The sequence below is a fragment of the Brachyhypopomus gauderio genome, chromosome 2 (genome assembly GCF_052324685.1).
Source record: "Brachyhypopomus gauderio isolate BG-103 chromosome 2, BGAUD_0.2, whole genome shotgun sequence".
In the NCBI taxonomy this organism is placed as follows: Eukaryota; Metazoa; Chordata; class Actinopteri; order Gymnotiformes; family Hypopomidae; genus Brachyhypopomus; species Brachyhypopomus gauderio.
The window spans coordinates 12,070,116-12,089,037 of record NC_135212.1 but is presented as its reverse complement, the minus strand read 5'-3'; the positions used below and the strand labels follow the sequence as shown (position 1 = coordinate 12,089,037).

General features: G+C 41.9%; 2 protein-coding genes across 4 annotated transcripts in view; one reads left to right on the top strand and one right to left on the bottom strand.

Annotated features, from left to right (window-relative positions):
- LOC143487921 (arf-GAP with dual PH domain-containing protein 1) overlaps positions 1-7,942 on the top strand; it is a 28,621-nt gene extending 20,679 nt beyond the window's left edge. For both annotated transcript variants that reach the window (XM_076987222.1, XM_076987230.1), the window contains exons 5-11: positions 1,163-1,275; positions 2,358-2,504; positions 2,908-2,991; positions 3,239-3,301; positions 3,559-3,630; positions 4,902-5,130; positions 7,248-7,942. In XM_076987222.1, coding sequence (XP_076843337.1) covers positions 1,163-1,275; positions 2,358-2,504; positions 2,908-2,991; positions 3,239-3,301; positions 3,559-3,630; positions 4,902-5,130; positions 7,248-7,276 — 737 coding nt within the window. In that variant the 3' untranslated portion in view covers positions 7,277-7,942. The remainder of the gene's footprint in view (positions 1-1,162; positions 1,276-2,357; positions 2,505-2,907; positions 2,992-3,238; positions 3,302-3,558; positions 3,631-4,901; positions 5,131-7,247) is intronic.
- Positions 7,933-18,922, bottom strand: part of LOC143487934 (ras-related protein Rab-26-like) — a 107,553-nt gene continuing 96,563 nt past the window's right edge. The window contains exons 7-9 of one of the 2 annotated variants that reach the window (XM_076987238.1): positions 18,855-18,911; positions 15,216-15,292; positions 7,933-15,112 (exon numbers count right to left, since the gene is read on the bottom strand). In XM_076987238.1, the coding sequence (XP_076843353.1) occupies positions 15,010-15,112; positions 15,216-15,292; positions 18,855-18,911 (237 nt within the window). In that variant the 3' untranslated portion in view covers positions 7,933-15,009. The remainder of the gene's footprint in view (positions 15,113-15,215; positions 15,293-18,854; positions 18,912-18,922) is intronic. The other variant, XM_076987240.1, reaches the window with a different exon arrangement.

Sequence of the window (18,922 nt, the reverse complement as noted above, 5' to 3'; positions counted from 1 at the left end):
TGTGTGTATGTGTGTGTGTGTGTGTGTGTGTGTGTGTGTGTGTGTGTGTGTGTGTGTATGTGTGTGTGTGTGTGTGTGTGTGTGTGTGTGTGTGTGTGTGTGTGTGTGTATAGTGCTATGTTGGCAGTGATTGGACACTTCTGCTCTTAGCTCAGATGAACTGATAAAGACATGTTTGTGACAGAAACCAGCTGGGACGGTAACATCTCTCTGCAATGTGTGTGTGTGTGTGTGTGTGTGTGTGTGTGTGTGTGTGTGTGTGCCAGAAACACTGCTTTGTCGATATTTTTCTGCAAGAAAAATAATATAGAGGTAGAGAGAGAGAGAGACAGTGTGTGTGTGTGTGTGTGTGTGTGTGTGTGTGTGTGAGTGTGTGTGGGTTGAGAGGTTTGCCATTGAATCAGAGGAGTCCATTAGTATCAGATGTCTGTTTTCACTGCCTCCCTTTGTTTATACTCCTGCAGGAGTGTGAGCCTAAACCAACATGGTTTCTGTGACAAACCTTCTAAGCTTTCTAGCCCTTAATATTCACATATAAAATGAAAACGTTAAATGTTGATGTGCATCTATAACAAGATGTGTGTGCTGGTAGCACGCCACACCTCAGATATTCACTATGCCTTAGCACAGAGCTTGTCACACTATATTAAATGGTAGTCCAGTCCACATGAAGAAACAGTAAAGATTAGGTTTCTATCACAGCACAACAGATCCCGAATAGCAACAGTCTAATACTGTTACTCTAACAAAACTCTTCATTTTAAGTCTCTCCTGCGTTTGCCCTTAAAACGTTCTGTTTGTCTTTTTGAGTATGACTTAACGCATTTGTCTTTGAGAGTGTCTCTTAAAGTGTTTGTATTTGAATGTGACTTAAAGCGTTTGTCTTTGAGTGTGACTTAAAGCGTTTGTCTTTGAGTGTGACTTAAAGCGTTTGTCTTTGAGTGTGACTTAAAGCGTTTGTCTTTGTGAGTGGACTTAAAGCGTTTGTGAGTGTGACTTAAAGCGTTTGTCTTTGTGAGTGGACTTAAAGCGTTTGTCTTTGTGAGTGTCTCTTAAAGCGTTTGTCTTTGTGAGTGTCTCTTAAAGCGTTTGTCTTTGTGAGTGTCTCTTAAAGTCCTTTTTGTCTTTTTGAGTGCGACTCCTGCCTTTGTCCTTCACACAGGCTACAGGGAAGGGTTTCTATGGAAACGAGGCCGAGACAACGGACAGTTCCTGAGCCGAAAATTTATTCTCTCTGAGCGTGAAGGGGCACTGAAGTACTTCAACAAGCATGATGTGAGTCCCCTGTGCTGTCCCTCTGTCCCTCTCTGGGATCCCTTTCTTCCTGAATAACTCCATTAGTGTGGCCTGTATAGGAGATTTGTTACAGATTTCTCTGAGCCACACAGCACTGTCCATAACACGTGGGCATCTCATCACTGCTGCACGTTTAATTCTTCTCCAGTCAGTCACTTCTCCTTTCTGGGCCAGACATGCTATAACATTTTTTTTATTTTATTTATTTACTTTCTATTTTTCACAACCTGGTATATCCCTTTTAAACTGTAAGTCTGAGAAGCCAACATTAACCAACCTCTTCTGAAATCAGTCCAGAAAAAAACAAACCAGGATTGAAGGTGTATGTGGATGTGTCTCTCTGTTGGAGTGTTAGTGTGTGAACTACGTGGATGTGTCTCTCTGTTGGAGTGTTAGTGTGTGAACTATGTGGATGTCTCTCTACTGGAGTGTTAGTGTGTGAACTACGTGGATGTGTCTCTCTGTTGGAGTGTTAGTGTGTGAACTATGTGGATGTCTACTGGAGTGTTAGTGTGTGAACTATGTGGATGTGTCTCTCTGTTGGAGTGTTAGTGTGTGAACTACGTGGATGTGTCTCTCTGTTGGAGTGTTAGTGTGTGAACTACGTGGATGTGTCTCTCTGTTGGAGTGTTAGTGTGTGAACTATGTGGATGTCTCTACTGGAGTGTTAGTGTGTGAACTATGTGGATGTGTCTCTCTGTTGGAGTGTTAGTGTGTGAACTATGTGGATGTCTCTCTATTGGAGTGTTAGTGTGTGAACTATGTGGATGTGTCTCTACTGGGTGTTAGTTTATGAACTATGTGGATGTGTCTCTCTATTAGGGTGTTAGTGTGTGAACTATGTGGATGTGTCTCTCTGTTGGAGTGTTAGTGTGTGAACTATGTGGATGTGTCTCTCTGTTGGGGTGTTAGTGTGTGAACTACGTGGATGTGTCTCTCTGTTGGAGTGTTAGTGTGTGAACTATGTGGATGTGTCTCTCTGTTGGGGTGTTAGTGTGTGAACTACGTGGATGTGTCTCTCTGTTGGGGTGTTCATGTCTGACCTGATGTCTCTGTGCTAGGCCAGAGAGCCCAAAGCTTTGATGAAAATCCAAACAATTAACGCCACCTTCCAGCCTGCGAAGATCAGCAACCCTCACGGCCTCCAGATCACCTACCTGAAGGACAACAGCACCAGGAACATCTTCGTATACCATGAGGACGGGAAGGTGGGGACCACTTACACCCGCTGATCATATATATATATATATATATATATATATATATATATATATATATATATATATAGTGTATATAGTGTAAGAGGTAAAGCATTTGAAGAGTCGATTGGAATGTGAAGTGTGTATTGTAGTATCATTTGATCAGTATAGTTACTGGTCTGATATGTACCAGCTAGATGCTAATGTTGTTTAGCACAAACAGCTGTTTGCTTTTTATTGCGGAAGACTGGAGTGAAGGAGGAACCTACAAGACCAGTGTGAGAAACAATGGTAGAATGTGTCGCTCTCTGCTGGACATGAGGAGAAACTGCATGTTGTCTGGACCACATGTCTGGACCACAATCCTTTCTCTTGTGGAGTGATTCTTGTGAGATCTTTTGCTGTGTTGTAGGAAATGGTGGACTGGTTTAATGCCATACGTGCTGCTAGATTCCATTATCTTCAAGTTGCTTTTCCGGGAGCCCATGATGTTGATGTAAGTAAACCTCAACACAAATAGTGTTCAGAAAAATGTGTTATTTATATATAATGTACAACTTGCACCACTTCCTTAGACCCATTCTCATTAAGGGAAGCTGAGGTTTTCTGGACTTCAGATGGGCATGTCACACATTTCACTGTAAAATGCAATCAGCTGATATCCCGGTTCTTACTAACTCCTTCTTTGCAGTTGAATGTTATCTAAGGGTTGGTTTTGTTTCTGTGCTCTTGTCTAATTGCAGCTGGTGCCCAAACTGACGAGGAACTACATCAAGGAGGGCTACATGGAGAAGACGGGGCCAAAGGTCAGAGCTGCTTGGCATCACTTCCTGCTTCGCTTGTGTTCGAAGCGTTTGCCCGCACTTTTGTCCTTTGAGTCCTATGACATTGTCCATGGACGATTCTATTTAATATACAACACATTTGTGCTCAGAGCAAGCTATAAATAACAGGCATGAGATTTGAAAGAATAAACAACAAATATTTGTCAATAATGCTGTTTGGCTGGGCTCCAGTCGGTCTGGTCTGCAGACTAATCTTCCTGGTTTTCTGTCTGTTCCAGCACACGGAGGGTTTTAAGAAGCGCTGGTTCACCCTGGATGACAGGAGACTTATGTACTTCAAAGACCCGTTGGTGAGCGGTTCTTTAAGATGAAACTCCATGAGGTGAGGCAGGGCTACAGATGAGGCAGGACTGAAAAGTTAACCCCTTCCTTTTAAATAAAAGTGATTTACAACCCCACGGATTGATAAGGTTGGCAGTAATCACTGAAAGTTATTTAGCCTTTTGTAAATATGCTAGCTGACTGCCTCTGGCTTGATGCACGCGATATGTACATGTTGTATCTTTTATACTTTAGAGAAAGTATTACTTGAGGTACTGTTATTTGAAAGCTTCAGGTTATAAAACATATGAGCTTATGAAAATATAAAACATGACTGGGATGCTGATCAGGATAAAAGTGAAACAAATGATGATGGAAGTGATCAATAAATAATGTATTAATAAATGACTAATGAGCATTTATTAATTAAAAGCATCCAGCAATTATTAATAGCATCCAGGATTGTGGACCCAAAGGACAGTAATTGTCATGTTGCCCCTGACTTCAAGGGAAGCATTTGGGACACATAAATGAGATTTGGTCTCTCTCAAGGTTTCGTCTTCATGCTCTTAGGGAGTTTTTCCTTGTCACTGTCACCCTTGGCTTGCTTTGCGACACCAATTGTAAAAAGCGCTATATAAATACATTTTGATTGATTGATTGATAACTGCCTTTTTAGTTCTGGATGATTTGTTTAACAAGTCAGACTCGCTCTGCTAAATTCCCACAATGACAAAGAACAGAGTCTGTGTGTCATTATGGAACGCTACTATCATGGCTGCAGTTCAGAAACATCCACTAGATGGTGGTGTTGTGTTTGTAGTGTTTGTCGTCAGTTACTCAGCTGTCTTGAAGCTCATTGATTTCTTTGTGATGATCACTGTGGGTTTTCGGTGGTTTCTCGTAAATTGTCCTGTATGAGATGCTGAAATCTTGGCCAAATTCCATGATAGACTGTGCGATCTCAGTTTGTTGAAAGTCAGACTATACAATATATTTTCTATCCATATTGCTAGAAAGTTTGATATTCTGCTTGGTTAGCTGTGACAGATTAGATTAGCCACATGTAAGTAGCTATGATTTAAACACATACATTTTCAAGTGTTGTAGTAAACAGTCCAAGAATTTTGCTTACATAGCTGATGGAGTACCACTGGCATAAATGTCCTTTTTTCCTTTGTCCATCCATCCATCCATCCATCCATCCATCCATCTATCCATCCATCCATCCATCCATCCATCCATCCATCCATCCATCCATCCATCCATCCCCCACTAACAGTAATTCTCTTTTGCCTAGGACGCCTATGCGCGAGGAGAAGTGTTTATTGGCAGTAAGGAAAATGACTACACAGTGTTACCAGGCCTGCCGCCCTCAACCCAGGGCAACCACTGGCAGTTTGGCATCACCATAGTGACCCCGGAGAGGAAGTTCCTGTTTGCGTGCGAGACGGAGGCGGAGCAGAAGGACTGGGTGGGGGTGTTTCAGGGCGTTGTCAACAGACCCATGTTACCTCAGGAGTACGCAGGTGACCTGTGACGTGACTCTGATGTTCTGGTGTTCCTTACCTGCATTGTCTTCAATGAAAATGATTCATCTCTGTCTGTGACACTGAAAGCTCTCTAGACATGGCATGAAATCATTTTTGAGACATTCCAGGATTTTGGTACATTTCAGGGTGGTCACTTCTGAAAATTTTATCTTCAATTTGATCATTTTTAGTCATATATTTATTAGCTACAGGTTATAGACTATCAAAAAGTTTGATTCGTCAAGCTCAGGTATGGAAGCAGTTTTTTCTTTATTAGATGTAAATTGGTATGCAGTAACAGGGTTGCGACTTACAGGGTTGCAAATTTAGGCTAAGTTGTGGTCTACCCCACGGACAGATGCTAACTGTAAAATTTAGCTATGTATACAAGATCAAGGACAAATATGGTTATATAAGTATATAAAGTAAATTTTGACACAATATATACTCAATATTAGTCTTACAATATGAGGAACAGAGTTGCATTCACTGAGTGACACACACAACTTGGACAAACATATTTGGAAAAAAAACCTTGAAAATTGTTAGAGCACTTACCATTTTTCTTGCCATGTGGGCAGGAAAGGTCCTTGTGATGCAAATTCCTTTGTGCCAGTAAACAAATATTTTTAACTCTTTCTCTGTGACATGCAATACAATGTAGACCAATGTAAATAAGTTGTTTTCATAAGTAAAGGAGATGCTTTACATTTTCTTGTTAAATTTGGCAAAGGAGTTGGTCACCCAATGTGTGGGACAAGAGAAAATGGCCATTTTTTTATGTGGTCCAAAGGTATTCGGTCTTTTGAATAATATCTAAGGAGCTTATTTTTCCACCAAATTTTACAGTTTGTCTTATAACTAGGGGTGGGCATAGATTAATTTTTTTAATCTAGATTAAACTCACTGAAATCTTGAAATTAATCTAGATTAATCTATTAAAATGGCTCATATGCGTGCTACCCAAGTAATGACTAAAAGTCTTTGAGATAGGGTTTCTTAATACAGAGGGTGCATTAGACCAGGGGCTTATCTCCTGTTTCCAAAATGCCTCAATGACTGCTTGAGGAAGCTGTTCTACTTTGATACTTGAAGAAAAAAAACTTGCTCAATAAAATGTAGGCTACTCGTGTTCAACGGTTTATTCAGTTAAACATGAATTTGTAAGCCTACATACTGTACATTAAAAGGGGTTGATAACATGTTTATTCAGCTAAACATGATCTTTGAAATGTAAGCCAACATTTAGTACATTTAACCTCACGGACGTTATTTGGGGGGGGACTTTTTCAAAGTTTTGGTCCTCTGCAGTTTTAACGGTTAAAAAGAAATATTTAAATAGCAACGAATCTAGCGCTAGGACCATGCAGAAAACGACCGCTCCGAGCTCCGCTCCGGTAACACTTTACGTTCCTAAAAATGAATTTTCCATTAAGCAAACCTGGCGACTTCGTGACTGCATCCATGTAAACACACGTACGATTTGTAATTCACAGGTTTGAAAACTCGTTCTCGCCCCTACTGTGCAATTTGGTTAGGAATACAGCCGAGCTAAACTATCAAGTTGAAAGTCATCATAGTTTGCTTACCCATTTTGACCCAGTTCCCAACCCAACTTTAAGAATAGATTAACAGCGACAATTTTTATATCGCCCGATAAGAGTATCAAATTAACAAACGCCGTTAACGCCGTTAACGGCCCACCACAACTTATAACATTCTTATAGTACATTGTTAAAAAATAGTCATTTTGATATTTTGGATATGTACACTTTAAATTTAAGTGGTGGGACAGGAAATGTACCAAAATCCTGGAATGAGCCTTCTATGAACTCTGGTCTTCTGACTGTGAGACTTTCTGAGTCACTTGTGACAGGGTTTAAACTGACTGAACTAGGATTTTAACTTATTTACACTTCTATGTGAAGAGCTCATCAGTAAGACCATCTGATGATGCACCCATGGGCAAATTCAAGTATTAAACTTTTAAAACCTGTCTAGCCTGTTGCGAGCAGACAAGGAATGCCCTTTAAATCCACCATCATTAAACCAGCTTTGTGACGGGGGTGAAGATCCCAATGACCTGAACGTTTTTTTCTTCTTGCCCGATACAGTGGAAGCTCACTTCAAGCACAAGCCCTGAGTCTGGCGGGGGACGTGAATGCTCTGTACTGTTGGAAGACTCAGAGCAGCTACGGAGGCCCTCAGGGGACACACACCACCAGAGCCTATCACATGCGGTGCAGAGAATAAACCAAGCCAAGCACCAGGGCCCCCAGCACACACCTTCTGTGCCGACACAACAACTGTGCCAACTCTGTGCTTTAAAAGTACTGATGACTTTGTCCGCCCAACCATCTTCCTGCATCTTCCAGTGCCACTGTATAAATGATACGTCTATAAACTCCTCATTAGCGGATATGCTATTTGATGGGAACATTTAAGTAGAATGGAAACAGAATTTGATTACTTGGAACAGGTCAGTAGAATGTATTGCTGCTATCAGCGTTTTGACCTCAGAATGTATGATTTCTTAAAAGGTCCATAGCCCTTACAACCTAAGACAGGTATTCATGTTTCCAGGTAATGGTGTCAGATGTAACTCCTGGTATTTATTTATTTATTTGTTTGTCTTACTGTGTTACACAGAGAGCAGCCATACTTGAGTGAATATAGAAGGAAGTCACAATGAATGAAAGACATTCTGTTTAATAGTGATCATGTAATCAATGAGCTATAAATACACTTCATAAATCTGATGAACTTTGAACATATTGTGTGCATAAAATTATTTTAATGAAAAATAGCACTTGGTGTATGTATTGTTATGAATACGCAAATAACACACTACTGATGCAACCACAAATACCTGCCACTACAGTTCACTACTTTGTAGTGTTGCAACGGAAGTCACAAACCTAACCACAGCGAGTCTTCTAACCACAGCTGTTTCAGAGGCGTTCATATTATAGTGGGAACCTAATATTAAAACTGCCTCTAGAAGTCTTGCTGACTGACTCCAAACCGAAGAGATGTAGAGGACTGAAGAACTCTGCTGTGCCCTAACCTCACGACAGCAGACACTCACTAGGGACGACAAACCAGCAAATCATCAGCAACAAAATAAACCTTCCACTCCGCCAAAGTAAAAGTCTTTCAAAACAGAAGGTTATCTTTTGTTGGAGAAAAAACAGATTTGCTGTATTTCGTCTGGAATCCCATAGCTGGGAATAAAACCTTTATTAAACAAGGAATTATTGCACAATGAACAGCTGAATGCCTCAGAAAGGTCACAATGCATGTCAGGAGAACACATTATAAACAAAAAGCAAAGAAACACTTGTAATCAAATTTTTTTGTTTCCATACTCATAACAATCTAAGGTTTTAACACACAATAAACTCATAAAACATTAAACATTTGAGCAGGGCATTATAACAGTACCTTACGCATGTATTTAACGCCATTTCAGATACCATATGCTATCATGAGTTGTCAGTTTGTGTCCAGTTGTGTGACAGTGTCACATTAACACCGGTTGCAGTCGTAGTGCATGGACAGTGTGCTTGTGCCTTAATGCCATCTTGGGTCAGGCTCAGTTAAGTGTCTTCTGTATGACATAAGCTTCATGACATCTGACACAATGTCCCATATAAATGTAAATTCACATGATACTGCATATATGACTGTTATAACATAAGGAAATGTTTGAATATATATACATATATTATTACATCTTCATATATATATAAACATTAAAAACTCCATCATGATAATTTTTTATAATGATTGCATAATCAACATGAATTTAATTTTATTACATATAATCCATATATAGCTTGCAATACTAACATTAACAATACAAAATCTACATCTTTGTCACTGATCAATTACATTACATTGACATTACATTCGTATAATACTTTTATCATGAATGAGCTTTTCCATTACACCTGTAATGTTTTTTCAGAAATGAAAGACAAAAAATTTTTTGCAAATGCTAACATTCAATCAACCATAACAGCTGACATGTCGATTGTTGACAACTTCACAACCATTACACTTGAGACAAACTAATAAACAGTTATGACTTCTACTATAATGTTTCAGAGAAACATCTGGAGAAGTTGTAATGAAAAAAAAAAAGTCACAAAGTCTTCTGAACGGGGCAAAGATCAACTCATGATATCATTTCATGAACTTGTGGTAACAATAACAGCAATTACCAACAATGGTAATGACACATGTCATACCGGACGTGAATGCCATGACATCTAATGACAGCATATGATATCTCTCATGACGTGTTCATCACATGATCATGTCAGTGTTATGAGCAGGAATGAAGTGTTACTAAAATAGCTAAGACTATACAAGAGCAAACTCACACATATGCTGTGTGTGACATCCATATATACATTCTGAACAGAAATATTACTACCGATACATTGTACAGTGCCTATACAAAGTCTGCACACCCCATAGAAATTAATTTATGTTATTAGTAGCACAACACTGAAATACACTTATCGGTCTCTATGCAGAATACTGGTTGACTAACAGGTAAACACTTTGTAGAGCATTACAGCCGCGCTCCTACAATAAAAGCCTAAACATAAATGTACCAGTGTTGTCTTGCTGTCAGAGTAAAACTAGTCATAAACAGAGTGATGTCTGACAGACTGGACTAATGACAAAATGGCAACGCTTGTAATCAATTAGAGGCTGTGACTGTACCCGTTAGACACGTAATACATCTGTGACATAAGTGTACCTAATACAGCAGAAAAGAAGGGAGGTGAGAGGGTGACGTGGCTCATTAGTGTGTGGCAGGTGTGCACTTCTGTGTTTTGTACACATGGTAGATGCATCACCTAAGTTATCACCAAATGCCAGAAGCATGTTCTTGGGGTTTTGTGGAAGAACAGAAACAAGAATGAATGAATGAATGAATGAACGAACGTTTGATTTATATAGCGCCTTTCATGGACGAAATTTTGAATTTCATAGGTGGGGGTGGGGGTGGGGGGGCACAAATGGCTTGAGAACTGGGGTGCGGGGTTTACCAAAACCAGCTTTTGAAAAAGTGCAGGGGACATGTCCCCCCCCCAAAATTACATCCGTGGTGCCTTTCAAGTAACCCATTTTCGCTTAACAATTTTAACACGGGAACACAGGTAACAAGGCTCACACATAACGGCGAGAAGCGGCAGCCAATTGCACACAGCGTACTCTCAACCGGGATCCACACCCCCTGGGGGACTGAATGGGGTGCAGGAAGGGGAGAGAGGACAGACCCTAGTGACAGAGCACCATCCACCACTGGGCATACAACAACAAGAATAAAACAACAACAACCCAGATGTCTTGAAGCCACATTTTTTGAATGTTCTAAACCATGAAGGTGACTTTACTGTGACTGACACGTTTGGTGACACCCAAACAAAGGGCAAAGTAAGACAGACCCAGAGCAGCAGTGATGTGCACTTCAGCACCTGAGCAGTATGGGGAAAAAATTTTTGACATCTCCGGTTTTTGTTGTTCAATTTTGTTGTATACTGTCAACAGTAGCTGACTCATATCAGACCACGTTTTGTTTTATAAAACCAAAATATGGGCCAATTATTGCAGATTGTACTTACTTACTAATGTCTGCATTAAAAAGCCACATTTTTCATTCTCAAACAGTTCAGAATTGTGGCTTGAAACTAACAGATTTATGAAAGCGTTTTTGTCTAATAATTACAAACAGATGCGATGCATTAGGTGCCGCTGAGACTTTGCTAAATGATAAACTCCTAACTGGGTAAGTCCAGAAGAGACTAGAGAGACTAAACAAATGGGAACTTGGAGTGTTCAGTTTGACACACTAGTATTAAGTATCAGAAGATATAAGCAGACACACTGTCATGACAGATAGTAGAAGACATATACATAGAGATATTAGTAACTTTGGTATCAAGAAAACGTTATTATTTTTCATAATCAGTTAAAAAAATGTGAATATTTGTTTTAATCATATGGAACTTTCAATGGACATTTTTAAAAGACATACAGAGATCACTCCACCTTTCCTAGAATAAGACATAAAAAAGTGACAAGCACTTAAATGGATTTCCATACTTTGGATATACATATTCTAATTTAATTTCCTGTACAGATTTTACACAACAATTTACAAAATGATAAAGTATTAATACTTTTGGTTGCAAATCATCACATCTGATTTCGAATATGATTTGACGATTCAGAAAGACAGTAAAATTCATGTTTTTCCTACATACTGGATCTGTGGATTACTTTTTTTTTACAGCACTAAGATATATAACAATACCCATTTTATTTAATCAAAACATTACTGTGCTCAGATAAAATGCAAGTGATAGATACAAAAATTTAGACATCGCTTTTCAAAATAAAAGTTCTTGAAGAACTTTCATCCATAGCACAGTTTGAATTTTTAGTGTTTATACTCCTTGAATTAATGTATTCAACCAAAGGACAAAAGAATGTTGATTACAGTTAAAATCAGGACATCATATAGAAATTTCCATGAATGCTGATTCCATTTCTTAGTATTTGAATCTATTAGATATGCCTACATACAAAAGAGTAAAGATCATTTAAAATAATAGTAATAATGAAAGGTTAGAATTAGATAATTCTAATTAGATTAATCTAATTAAAATAATTAGATAATAATGAAAGATAGTTAAAATATTCAATCAAAACTGAGTAGTATATAATGAATCACAGCTATTCTAAAATGTGTCCAAACCATTAAAAATACCAACACCTTAATGTCTACAGGAGCCTGGTGAAGACAAAACAAATCTCAGTAAATCCTTATTGTAGATGCACACTAACAGAACTCCAGAATGGGACCAGGGCAGAAGATGGCTGTTCATCTGACTAAATGCTGGTGTCTCCACATAGGCTAGAGGGTGAAACTGACACAGCAGTCAAGTTCCCAGTTCTGGGACTCCAAACCACAGCAGCCCTCTAACTTCTGATGTGACATTAGACATTCTCCTCAGTTTTGAGCCCAGTGGGCAGAAAATGTAAGACTGAGAATGTGTTGAAACCTCATTGTAAATGGACTCTTCGTTGTCTGCCTCGATGCCGCAGAGGTGATGGATTGTGCTTGACTGCATTGTGTGTGCGCACGTCTGGCTCAGGTCATGGGAGCACATAGAGAGGTTAAGGTTCTCCAAGGGTTCTACGAGGGTTCTTCGAGGTTAGGTCTAAGTTTGAGATGACTCACTTGGGAGACTGATTTGAGCAAAATGAAACACTATACACAGTACCCTATTATCAATTAAACAGAATACAGTTTACATTGTAGAAAGCCAGTTTGTAATATCTACTGATCCCCTACAGAACATATCTCCATGCTAATCATTGTACTGCATTCAGTATAATTCAGTGTGTGGAATTCTGGTCTGGAAAAACAAAAGCAGGACTTTTCTACTGACGTACATTTCCCCTCATCAAAGTCCAGTTTTCTGTCATGGTGACAGCTAAATAGTAGTTGTTAGCGGCTTTGAACGTTGCCCCTGAGGGAGAGTTTTAGATCTTCCTAAAAGAGTGTGTGGCTGGTGTGCAGAGGCTAACATCAAGGTTGGGGTGTGGGGTGCATTCATAGTCAGAGAGTAAGAAGGCATTCCAGCGGAACCATGCTTCTCCAGAAACAGCGAACAGGAGAGAGGGAGAAGAAGAAACTCTTCTTGGGTCTTAGAGGTTTGGAATAGCTTGAAGATACATGATGTAAGACGTCTATGTTACATCATAAGTGACAATAATCTCACAAAAATGCTTCCAAAGTGATGCATGACATGTTTGCCAGCCCATCAGATAATGTATGTCAGGCTCAGACACACATACACAAACACGTCTGCTGTGTTAGACACACACACACAAACACGTCTGCTGTGTCAGACACCCACACACAAACACGTCTGCTGTGTCAGACACCCACACACAAACACGTCTGTTGTGTCAGACACACATACACAAACACGTCTGCTGTGTCAGACACCCACACACAAACACGTCTGCTGTGTCAGACACACACATACACAAACACGTCTGCTGTGTCAGACACACACAAACACGTCTGCTGTGTCACACACACACACAAACACGTCTGCTGTGTCACACACACACACAAACACGTCTGCTGTGTCAGAGACACATACACAAACACGCCTGCTTTGTCAGACACACACACAAACACTTCTGCTGTGTCAGACACACACAAACACTTCTGTTGTGTCAGACACATACACAAACACGTCTGTTGTGTCAGAAACACATACACAAACACGTCTGCTGTGTCAGACACCCACACACAAATACGTCTACTGTGTCAGACACACACACAAACACGTCTGCTGTGTCAGACACACACACACAAACACGTCTGTTGTGTCAGACACATACACAAACACGTCTGTTGTGTCAGAAACACATACACAAACACGTCTGCTGTGTCAGACACCCACACACAAATACGTCTGCTGTGTCAGACACACACACACAAACACGTCTGCTGTGTCAGAAACACACACACAAACACGTCTGCTGTGTCAGACACACACAAACACGTCTGCTGTGTCAGACACACACAAACACGTCTGCTGTGTCACACACACACACAAACACGTCTGCTGTGTCACACACACACACAAACACGTCTGCTGTGTCAGAGACACATACACAAACACGCTTGCTTTGTCAGACACACACACAAACACTTCTGCTGTGTCAGACACACACAAACACTTCTGCTGTGTCAGATGCTTACACAAACAATTGTATGAGTGCTGTATGAGTGTGTCAAGCTCATATACATATTACACAAACTCTTCTCCTGTATATGTGTGTCAGACACAAACACTTCTGCAATAGGGAAAATGTAAACATTCATAGCAGGCATATGTCCAACCACCACTCACCCCACACATACAGTATTGGACAACTGTAAACAGTTATGATAATTAAACACACACACACACACACACACACACACACAAACACTTCTGCTGTGTCAGACACACACAAACACTTCTGTTGTGTCAGACACATACACAAACACGTCTGTTGTGTCAGAAACACATACACAAACACGTCTGCTGTGTCAGACACCCACACACAAATACGTCTACTGTGTCAGACACACACACAAACACGTCTGCTGTGTCAGACACACACACACAAACACGTCTGTTGTGTCAGACACATACACAAACACGTCTGTTGTGTCAGAAACACATACACAAACACGTCTGCTGTGTCAGACACCCACACACAAATACGTCTGCTGTGTCAGACACACACACACAAACACGTCTGCTGTGTCAGAAACACACACACAAACACGTCTGCTGTGTCAGACACACACAAACACGTCTGCTGTGTCACACACACACACAAACACGTCTGCTGTGTCACACACACACACAAACACGTCTGCTGTGTCAGAGACACATACACAAACACGCTTGCTTTGTCAGACACACACACAAACACTTCTGCTGTGTCAGACACACACAAACACTTCTGCTGTGTCAGATGCTTACACAAACAATTGTATGAGTGCTGTATGAGTGTGTCAAGCTCATATACATATTACACAAACTCTTCTCCTGTATATGTGTGTCAGACACAAACACTTCTGCAATAGGGAAAATGTAAACATTCATAGCAGGCATATGTCCAACCACCACTCACCCCACACATACAGTATTGGACAACTGTAAACAGTTATGATAATTAAACACACACACACACACACACACACACACACACACACACACACACACACACACACACACACACACACACACACACACACACACACATACACAAACAGCTTTAGGGCCTGCAGCAGCCAGCAGTCTTCACCTCCTTGTTGACGTACTCGTGCAGTTTAAACTTGGGCTCATCGGTCTCTGTCATGGACCTGTACTTCAGCTCTCTGCCAGAGAGACACAGAGGAACGAAGAGGAATATGAGATGTTAGAAATACATTTCCAAAACCTCCATCTTTGCTCTTCTGTTTGACTGGAATATCTACTCACTTGGCTATGGCGGTGAAAGCCAGCTCCACATTAAGACCGGAGCGAGCACTGGTTTCCATGAATGGCACCCCAAACTCCTTCAGTATGCACGCGCGCGCACACACACACATACACACACACACACACACACACACACACACACACACACACACACACGAGAGTGAGACAGACAGAGAGATTTACCAGAAATATGCTGTAAAAATATTGAGAGTGAACATCTTGGCCACATATCAAATTGTTATTTCAGTATTATTTTATTTCAGTGTTACTTCAATTATATTTCATATAATTTTTATTATTATAATTCTTATATCTAAATTCAGGGTAAGAATTTACAAATGGTAAATTCTTGTTACATTAATGATTCTAATGGTCTCTATCTTGTCGACAAGTATCACTAGCAGCATTACGAGGAGAGACAAACACTTTTCATAACACAAAATGAGTTTCAAAACTTTCCAATCCCGCTTGTGTCTCACACTTGTTCCAAAACACTGTGGACTTCAATGAAGTGGCTTAATTTGATTACAGTAACACAACAGTGCTGATATTTCAATCCCAGCATGCACACACAGTATTGTACAATGTCTGCAACGTGTTCGCAAATTCCCAGCTGAGGTATTCTCAGCTGGCTCAGCAGGCACTGAAAGGAGACACCAGCGACTTGGTCACAGAGCGAGGACGTTACGGAGCGTGAGAGGAGGCGTGAGAGGAGGCATGAGAGGAGGCGTGAGTGCAGTGTTGTGCTAGTGTGTGGTCGTGCCAGCGGGAGCCGTCTGGGATGGGGTCTACGGATCTGAGCGTGGAGAAGCAGATGGACGACGGGAATGACAGGACTGTGCAGGTGACTGGCGTCTGTGAAGTGATGGGGGCATGTGATTGGTGGATGCTGGGGAGCTGGTCTGACTGGGTGCCAACTGGGACGGAACATCATCATCATCATCATCATCATCATCACGTGTTACCACAGCAGCTATTATATCTCTGAAAAAAACATGTCTATCTCCTTTATTAACACCAGTATCACACTGAGTGAGTTAATAAGCTTTCAAAGAATAGAATCCCATAAATAATCACCAGTACAGCTATTTTTCTAATTCTCATAAAAGAATGGAACAACTTTTCAATGTGAAAAATGGGTTGATTTTAGAAATTTGATAAAAGTTCCCCAGACAGAATTAACATTTGTGACACTTCTCTGAGGTTTTTACATAAATAAGTAAATTTGGAGTGACCCAAATTAAAATAGTAAATTTGGAGAGACCAAACAGAATAATGGCAGATTGGCTTTCATTTGTCACGGTACGGCGGCCCCCTACTGGTCGCCCCCGTCTACAGCAGCAGCTTGTCCTGTGGGTGTGGTGTTGTGTTCGTCCCTCAGGTGGGCGGAGCCCGCGATCCGTCTCACCTGAGGGTCGTTTGTTCGTCTATATATGTCTTGTCTTTGTACCAGTTGACTGCTGGTTATTATATCCTTAATTCGGATCAGTTCACAGGTTTTGGTTTGCGCACTTTTCATATTAAACCATCCTATTTCCCTGAGACTTGGCGTGATCGCTTCCATTTATTTTCGCTCACCCTGCCCGTCACAGAATAACCAGCCACCTTCGGAAGCCGCCAGTCTCCTTTACTTTTTCCTTCGTTCGTGGTCATGTCTCGTGGTAAGTGTTTGTCTGCGTGGTGTTTTGTTTGAAGAGCTCCGCCGTGCTTTTGTGTTGTGTGTGTGTGTGTGTAGCACGGCGAGGACCAGGGCAGTCTGCCCTGAGACAGCTCTTCATGTCCGTTGTTTGTGTGTCGGAAGAGTTTCGCCGTGCGTTTGTTTTGTGTGTTGCACGGCGAGGACCAGGGCGTCTTCCCTGTATACTCTTCATGTTTTGTGTGGGTGAAGTGTACGTGTGAATGGGCGTGTGGACCAGTGTGCGTGCTCGTGGTGTTATATGTTTAGTGTTTCGTGTGTGACGCGGGTGCCGCTCGTCACTGTCGCCTCGCTCCCCTGTCGTCTTGTGTTTTGTGTGGGGGAGCGACTGCGAACCTGAGCGGCACGTCACAATACTACCGAGCGCGCATGTAAGAGTCCCGTTCGTTCATTGTTTGTACACTGTTTTTTGTTTGTCTAGTCTTTGCGTGTGTGTTGTTCTTGCGTGCCTGTGATATGTTGTATGTAATTCCACACATGCTCCTCCCCCTTGAGTGTGTGTTGGGGGTGGACCAGTGATGGTCCCATGCCACAGAGTGTGGTATGGAGGGCGTCGCTCCTGAGGGAGGCCCTGACCAGGAACGTGGGGGGTTCTCCTGAGCAGGTGGAAGTCCCCTGCTGAGACGGAGACCCCTCCCCCATTGTTGGGGGGATCAGGGTAGTGCGCGTATGTGTTTTGTGTTGGTGTGTGTGGGTGTGTGTGTGTGCATTTGTGTTTTATGTGCAGGTGTTTCTCCCTGGCGGTGGATCGTGGCGTTCCTGGGCCTTGTGGAGGTCTCCACCTGGCAGGAGCCCCCTTATGTTGTGGGGTGACCGGAGCCCGGTCTTAAAGAGCCCCTCCCTAGAGGGTTGGGGCCCCCGGATGTTTGGGGACCATGGGGCTCCGGTCTGAAGAGCTCCTGCACAAGACGGAGACCCTTCCACGGGGTCCTGGAGGTGACGTAGCCACGCCCCAGGGAGGTAACCTGCACACACATACACCCCGGACGGACAAGGAGCCGTGGCCCGTCGTCCTCGCACCTGTGGGGCTATGCGGCTTAATGCCGGTTGGGGCGTGAGGGCCTTGTGACCGACCGGGGCGTGGTTTTGTCTTGTTGACGGCCCAGTCGGTCCAGGGTCCCGCCCAGGTAGGTGAGCTAACCTGTGTTTGTGTTTTGTGTTTCAGCTCCGGGACTACAGGGGGTGTGTCCCTTGTCCCTGCCTGCCTGCCCCTTTGTTTTGTGTGCTGCTGCTGTAGGCCGCACAGCCGGTGGAGGGGAGTGCGGCTTGGAGGGGGGATCTGTCACGGTACGGCGGCCCCCTACTGGTCGCCCCCGTCTACAGCAGCAGCTTGTCCTGTGGGTGTGGTGTTGTGTTCGTCCCTCAGGTGGGCAGAGCCCGCGATCCGTCTCACCTGAGGGTCGTTTGTTCGTCTATATATGTCTTGTCTTTGTACTAGTTGACTGCTGGTTATTATATCCTTAATTCGGATCAGTTCACGGGTTTTGGTTTGCGCACTTTTCATATTAAACCATCCTATTTCCCTGAGACTTGGCGTGATCGCTTCCATTTATTTTCGCTCACCCTGCCCGTCACATCATTTAGTTGAAGAAAACTATTTTTTATTGCTAGTGAGACCGCTGGTAAAACTGAACAATGTGATGACTTTAGTGATGACTTCAAAAAACATAAAGCATAAAACATTTTAATGTGTAAACTGAGAATATCAGATTTATTTGATAATTAAAGGATACATGTTCATAATGGTTAGCATATTGGACATAATGACAACAAACATGAATGAGTCTTTTTAACAATGAAAATTCTTCTACCATTATTTTTTGGCCCACATAGAAAAGTGAGACGTTTTTGTACCCGCATCTAAATGACAAAAACGATGGGACAGTAAGATGGCACTGTAAGACGACACTGTAGTTTTTTTTATTGGGATGAAGTAGTCTCACCTTAGCCAGTTTCTCCCCTTCCTCTCTCCTCACTGTTCTGTTGTGAGAAGCATCAGCCTAGAGAGAAG